This window comes from Emiliania huxleyi, assembly GCF_000372725.1.
Source record: "Emiliania huxleyi CCMP1516 unplaced genomic scaffold EMIHUscaffold_347, whole genome shotgun sequence".
Classification (NCBI taxonomy): Eukaryota; Haptophyta; order Isochrysidales; family Noelaerhabdaceae; genus Emiliania; species Emiliania huxleyi.
The window spans coordinates 82,704-89,891 of record NW_005199387.1 but is presented as its reverse complement, the minus strand read 5'-3'; the positions used below and the strand labels follow the sequence as shown (position 1 = coordinate 89,891).

General features: G+C 64.0%; 1 protein-coding gene across 1 annotated transcript in view; it reads left to right on the top strand.

Moving 5' to 3' along the window:
* Window positions 1-5,103: 5,103 nt before the first annotated feature.
* Window positions 5,104-7,188, top strand: part of EMIHUDRAFT_469932 (hypothetical protein) — a gene marked incomplete at both ends in the record, with an annotated part of 4,228 nt that continues 2,143 nt past the window's right edge. The window contains 4 exons of the mRNA XM_005773092.1: window positions 5,104-5,555; window positions 5,588-5,612; window positions 5,701-6,036; window positions 6,165-6,332. Of these exons, the coding sequence (XP_005773149.1) occupies window positions 5,104-5,555; window positions 5,588-5,612; window positions 5,701-6,036; window positions 6,165-6,332 (981 nt within the window). The remainder of the gene's footprint in view (window positions 5,556-5,587; window positions 5,613-5,700; window positions 6,037-6,164; window positions 6,333-7,188) is intronic.

The window sequence follows — 7,188 nt, the reverse complement described above, 5'->3', positions numbered from 1 at the left end:
AGGGGGAGAGGGGTGGAGGGGAGCTGTGGCGAGGGGGGTGTTCGGGCTGTTCGAGCCGACAGAACAACGACAACTGAATGCGGAACTGAATGCTCGGCGTCAATGCTCTGATCTGTGTAGCGCCTGCGCGTGCCGCTCTGCACAGCGGCCACGGACCGTTGCGGTCCGCAGCGCTCCGGCCATGGCGATTGAATCATGGCGCGAGGCGCGCTGGCTCTATGGCAGCACGTTGAAGCAGAGCAGGTGGGGACGAGGACGCGCGGACCCGTGGACGCGCGTGAGGACGCGTCGCGCCTCTGCTGTGAATAGAGGGAGAGTGCTGCAGCGTTGGAACCGAAGCTCGCCTCGCAAAAGAAGAGTTCGCGGTATGGCTTGCCTTTCTTTCATGAAAATAGAAGAGAGAAGCATGCGCAACAACTCGCGCTTCAGGCCCACGCCTCGATCTTCTTGGGCAGCAGCTGGTTGGACACGTCCTCTCCGTGGCCTAGGCAGCCGCGGCGGCCCTCGCCCCACGTGAAGACAGCGCCGTCGGCGGTGATGGAGAGGCTATGGTACTCTCCAGCCGACACGGCAACGACGCGCTGGCCAACAAAGGCCTCGACCTTCTTTGGCAGCAGCTCGTACTGCTGGTCGCCGTGGCCCAGCTTGCCATCCTCTCCAAGCCCCCAGCTCCAGACAGCTCCGCCGGCGGTCAGGGCGAAGTTGTGAGACATTCCCGCCGACACAGCGACGACGCGCTGGGCAGCAAAGGCCTCGATCTTCTTCGGCAGCAGCTGGTCCTGCTCGTCGCCGTGGCCCAAACGGCCACAGGCTCCACGGCCCCAGCTCCAAACGGCTCCGTCGGCGGTGACGGCAAGGTTGTGGAGGCATCCAGCCGACACGGCGACGACACGCCGGCCAGTCAAGGCCTCGATCTTCTTGGGCAGCAGCTGGCGCTGCTGGTCGCCGTGGCCCAGCTTGCCACCGGTTCCACCGCCGCAGCTCCAGACGGCGCCGTCGGCGGTGATGGCGAAGCTGTAGTTCCTTCCAGCCGACACAGCGACGACGCGCTGGTCAGCCAAAGCCTCAACCTTCTTGGGCAGCAGCTGGGCCTGCTCGTCGCCGTGGCCCAGCTGGCCATCGTAGCCATAGCCCCAGCTCCAGACAGTGCCGTCAGCGGCGAGGGCGAGGCTGTGGTTACCTCCAGCCAAGACAGCGACGACGCGCTGCCCGATAAAGGCCTCGACCTTCTTCGGCAGCAGCTGGTGCTGCTCGTCGCCGTGGCCCAGTTGGCCATAGCCTCCACAGCCCCAGCTCCAGACACTGCCGTCGGCGGCGAGGGCGAGGCTGTGCAGACCTCCAGCCGACACGCTCACAGCACGCTCGCCGCCCAGCGGGGAAGGGAGGCGCGTCGGCGCGTTGAGCCGCGTCACGCCCTCGCCGTGCCCGAGCAGCCCTGGCATCCAGCTCTCAGCCGTCCCGCACGACGAGAGCCGCCCCTCGCCGTCGATGAAAACGCTGTGCCGTGCGCCCGCCGCCAACCTCGCCGGCGGGTTGGACTCGCGCAGCAAGGCATACACGCACAGCCACCGCACAGCGCAGCTCTCGCCCTCCGGCTGCGCCGGCGGCTCGAAGCCGCGCTCTTGCAGGCGCAAGCGGATGCCCTCCAGCGCAAGCGAGGCGTGGAAGAGCAGCGAGACGGCCGCGGCGCGAGCGATGTCGGCGGGGTCGCAGCGGGAGATGGCGCGCGCGAGGAGCTCCGTGGGGAGGTCGAGGAGGCTGGCGGGCGGCGGCGTGCCTGGCGAGGGGGCGGCTGTGGCAGCGTGGCGGCGCGAGCGGCGGCGCGGCGGGGTGGACATCGCGAGAAAAACAATTTTAGGGCTTTATTAAAAATCCTCGCACGACACTGAAGGTCGCAGCGAGAATCGGCAGGGACTGCGAAGAGAGATAGGAAGAGGCGGACGCCCAAGGGTGGGCGACGGCTAGCGCATCACACCCCTCTCCTTAAAATCCCTGTGTGGTGGCGGCGTGCCGTCCTCCCATCCCTCACTTGGGTTGTCCATTTTCTTTCTTTCTTTTTCGCACGACACTGGGCACGGGACTGGCGCGCACTGGCACTAACACAGTGTCGTGCGAGAAAAAGAATTTTACAAACTCCCTCGCACGACAAGAGAGACCATCTCGGCTACGGTTCCGACTCCGGCTCTGGCTGGTAGTCGACAAGCTGCCGAGCCCAAATCACTGTGTGTGACACATTTCTTGTTGGCTTCTAAAAATCTCTCTCTGTCTCACACAACCAGCCTCGTCCAGCAGCACACAAGTATGCGTCCTTGCGTGACACGCGCACTGTCAAGGCGCTGTCTGTGACAGTGGGCTGGCACCCTGCAGGGGAGGCGACCTGGACGGGAGCAAGCTAGGGCACGCGGAACCATCCCTTCGCGCCTGCGGAGAGAGGTCCTCATTGCGGAGAGAGGTCCTCACACCAGGTCCTCTCGCCTGCGGCGTGCGGCCCCCCGGAATTCATGCTTCACTTCACCAACAAATGCACCCTCCCGTCAGATCACGAATGTATTCCAGGAAGTTCATGGGGCACCAGAGAGCCACGCCACTCCACATCGGTGCCCGTGATAACACTGTCGCGGCCAGAGGTCCTCACCACGGGACCAGGCGAGAGGTCCTCACACGCACACGGGCCCAAGTTCTAAATTATTTTTCGTGGGGGGGGGTTGGGATGAGGGGGAGTGGGATGGGGATGGTCTTTTCGGCGAGCACCACGGTGCTCGCGGATTCGACTATCCCCTTGATTGGGGGTCCGACGACGGCTACGGTGAGGACGACTGGAGGACGACGGCTTCTGAGGAAGCCGTCGCCCGTGCCTTGCTTGTCGCGTGAATCGTGTTGTGCGACCGCGTTTTGTTGTAAAATTCGAGGGCGCGCCAGTCCCGTGCCCAGTGTTGTGCGAGGGAGCTTTGTTGTAAAATTCTTCTCTGCACTGTTGCCCTTGAGAAAAAGCTCGCATTATGCAAACCTGTGCCTGTGTCCTAGGAAGTAGACCGAGAGGGGTACTCCCATAGGCAAGAGGAGGTCTGGCCAAGAGGGTGCTAGATGAGAGTCAGCAGAGCGCGCCGTCCGTCTCGGCGGCTATTCGGTTTCCCTCCTTAGGCTGTATATACTTTTCCTCTCGCACCCCGTCTCTTTTCCTTTCCTTTTTTCTCTACAGCACACTCTCTTTTCCTCTCTATTTTCCCGGGGAAACCATCAAATTTTCCGGGCTGTGAGCCGAGTCTGAGGCTGGTTTGGGCCCACAAAATCAGCCAAATCGGCAAAATACCGGGTATTTTGCGGGTATACCTGGAAAAACCCGGGTATACCTGGAAAAAGCCCGGGGTGTTGACGGTTTCCTCGATTTTGCCTCAGATTTTGCCCCAGACCACAGCTCTCAGACTCAGGGAAACTCGCGAGTTTCCAGAATGGAGCACCAAACACCCTCTGTTTTCCCTGGAAATTTCCGGAAACGCAAAGTGCTGGGGCCCCTCTGTTTTCCTTTTTGTTTGCCGGAAAAGTATATACAGGCCAAAACCCTCCTTCCTGAGTCACCAGAAAATCCCAACGATCCTTGAGCGGAGGCCGCCTTGGGCACTTTTCCAGCCTCTCCGGAGAATCGGAGAGAATGGCTACCATAGCCTAGCATGGCACCCGCGGGCAAAGCTGCCCCCAGGTCCCTAGAGCCCATGGGCAGTCCCAAAGGATATGTCAGCGTGAGGTGAGGGCGCAACGGTGGGGGCTCTCACCAGCCCCTCAAAGTCGGGCCTCTCCGGAGGCGGTCAGAGGGGCGGGCAAGGGCACGTGGGAGAAGGGTCAGTGCGGCCCACAAGGTGTGAGCTACCCCCTCTCCTAGGTGTGACTCTACAGCCCCTGAGGCCCTCTGGGCTGGGCACCATCAGCTTGGGCAGAGGTCCTCGGGGTGGGGAGAGAGGGAGCTCCCCTTTTCAGGCTCCCCCAAGCCCAACCGCGCATTAACTCGCACCCCAGTGTATGATCGGTGAGAAACAGCAAAAAAGCTGGATTTATTTCTTTTTGGCCAACTCCCGGTAACACAACAAGGCCAGCCTCACCAACAACGACAAGACGCACCTTTCAACCGGTAGAAAATTTCACCAATTTTGTATACCGTAATCTCCACACAACATCTCTGGCCTCGTCCAGCAGCACACAGGTATGCGTCCTTGCGTGACACGCGCACTGTCAAGGCGCTGTCTGTGACAGTGGGCTGGCACCCTGCAGGGGAGGCGACCTCGCTGGACGGGAGCAAGCTAGGGCACGCGGAACCATCCCTTCGCGCCTGCGGAGAGAGGTCCTCATTGCGGAGAGGTCCTCACATCAGGTCCTCTCGCCTGCGGCGTGCGGCCCCCCGGAATGCATGCTTCACAGACTTCACCAACAAATGCACCCTCCAGTCAGAAAACAAATTGCTAAAAATCACTCTCTCCAGTCAGATCACGAATGTATTCCAGGAAGTTCATGGGGCACCAGAGAGCCACGCCACTCCACATCGGTGCCCGTGATAACACTGTCGCGGCCAGAGGTCCTCACCACGGGGCCAGGCGAGAGGTCCTCACACGCACACGGGCCCACAGGACAGGTCTTATTCACACCTCCCACGCACAAAGAGAGAAGCCGGCGGCGAGAGGCCGGAGAGTTTTTCTTCTTTTTCGCCGCACTCGCAGGAGTCGCTTAGGCGGCTCCCGTGGTGTACCTGTGTTAGTTAGTGCCAGTGCGCGCCAGTCCCGTGCCCAGAGAGTGTCATGCGAGACAGAGATGTTGTACATTCCTTTTTTTCTTTTCGTGTCGTGCGACCGCAAATTCTTTTTCGCTTGGCCGACTCCTGGGTTCCAACTTTTTCCGGGGTATGTATGGTCTGGTAGGGTCGCGGCCCAAAGGGGTAGGGGGTATGGTCCTGCCCACCCAAGACTAGCCCTACCATACCCCCAAGCAGGTCTGCCAGCAGGCGGGGGGGGTGAGTGAGTACACTCCCACACACACACACACGCGGGGGGGGTATGGTCTTGAGTGACCCATCCCATACCCCGGAAAAAGTTGGAACCCTGCCGGCCAGCCGCCGCGATGGAAGAGGGCCCTTCGCTCGAGCTGTGCATCGCGGTGTGGGCGGAGGTTGGCCTGTCGGCTGAGCGGCACGCGACCCTCGACAACCAGGCCATCTCCATCTCCGACAACCGGCAAGACTCGGCCGTCGGCCGCGAGGCGCTCAAGGACGTCATCAAGGACTTTCGCGACACCCCGGCCGAGGAGCGGCCGCGCCGGATCGGCGTGCTGATCAAGGCCTTCCAGGCAGAGGTGGACGCACTCACGCGGCGGCAGGCCTTCGCCGAGGACGCCTTTCTCAACCTCTACCGCCCGCTCGCCGACGCGCCCGACCCGCATGCCTCTCTGCTGGCCGCGGCGGCGGAGATCGGACGGCTGCGTCCCGAGGCTGCTGCTGCTGCGGCGGCGGCCGATGGGCTCCGTCGCGAGCTGGCGCACATCGACGCGACGGGAGGAGGTGACGGCGAGAATGAGTGAACGAGCCGACGTGGAAAAGTGAGTTCAGGCGCATCGCGACGCGGAGCTCGCGGGTCTCAAGAGCCAGGAGCGGACAATCCAGCGGCAGAATGAATGACTGGAGTGATTAATCGATTAAGTGAACGACGGATTGGTCAACAGGAGCAGACGATCAAGCGGTTGCAGGCGCAGCTCAGGGAGCAAGAGGAGTCTGCAGCGGCGCGAGGCGGCGAGGCGGCGGCTGCGGCGCTGCGCAGCGCGGAAGAGGGGTGGGAGCGGGAGCGGGCGGCGCTGCTGGCGGCGGCGGAGGAGGCAGAGGCGGAGGGGGCAGCGCGGATCGGAAGGGCGCAGGAGGAGGCGGCGGCGGCGGCGAGGCGGGTGGCGGAAGAGGCGGCGCTGGAGGCGCGCGGTGGCATCGAGCAGGCGAGGGCGGCGGCGGAGGCGGAGGCGGAGGCGCGCTTGCGAAGCACGGAGTCGGGCTTTCATTCACACCTGGGGGTGTGGACGGCGTCTCTTCACACCCGCGGCTGTGGACGGCGTCTCTTCACACCCGCGGCTGTGGACGGCGTCTCTTCACACCCGGGGCTGTGGACGGCGTCTCTCCACGCGCCCGTCGCTGTGAGCAGGCGCTCCGTGAAGAGCTCGACAGGACTGCGGGGCAGCTGCGGAGGATGCAGGCGACGGGCGGCGGCGGTGGCGGCGGCGATTCTGGCGGCGGCGGCGGCGGCGGCGGCGGCGGCGGCGGCGGCGGCGGCGGCGGCGGCGGCGGCGGGGGCGGGGGCGGGGGCGCGGCGGTGGCGGCGGCGGAGGCGCGCGCACGAGCGGCGGAGGGGCGGGAGGAGGAGGCGAGGAGGGCGGCGGAGGAGGGGCAGGCGGGGCTAGCCGCTGCGGCCGCTGGTCTCGAGAGACAACTTAGCGGTGGGGTCTACAACGGAGCGGAGGCTGCTGAGCCTAGGCGAGTGTAGCAAACAGCACAAGGCGCTCCGCCAGCCAGCCGGCTCGCTCGGCAGGGGTGCGGGAGGGCGCCAGTAGGCGAAGCTGCGAACGGCGGAGCTGCAGCTCCGGCGGGGCGCCACCGCCGCCGCTGCACACGGCGCCTAATCTCTCCCCATCTCTCCCCATGTCCCCCCGCTGCGCACGGCGCCGCTGCCGCGGTGCCGGAGAGGGGTAGCGTTTACCCCACCGGAGTCGAACTCATTGCTTGGCCGCAGGCGCCGCCACCGCGGTGCTCGAGTCTCGGAGCGCGGCCTAGAAGCGGAAGATCTCCCCATATCTCCCCCCGTATCTCCCCGTATCTGGCAGCACGCAGCCTAGAAGGGGAATGCGTGTTCTTGTATACCAAGTGGCGCTCGAGAGGACGCGCACTCAACTGTGCTCGGCCGCCTTCCGCCGTATTCAGCTGCACTCGTAGCCCCTCGTATCCAGACGGTGCTTCGGATACTGTCACAGTGCCGCATCCCCCCCCATCTCTCCCTATCTCCCCCTATCACCCACTACTCCCCCTATCTCCCCCTATCTCCCCCTATCTCCCACTACTCCCCCTATCTCCCCCTATCTCCCCCTATCTCCCCCTATCTTCCCCTAAGCGGTGCTGTGCCTCTACTACGCGACACCGTCCTCCCGCCCCGAGGCTGGCGCATGCTTCACGTG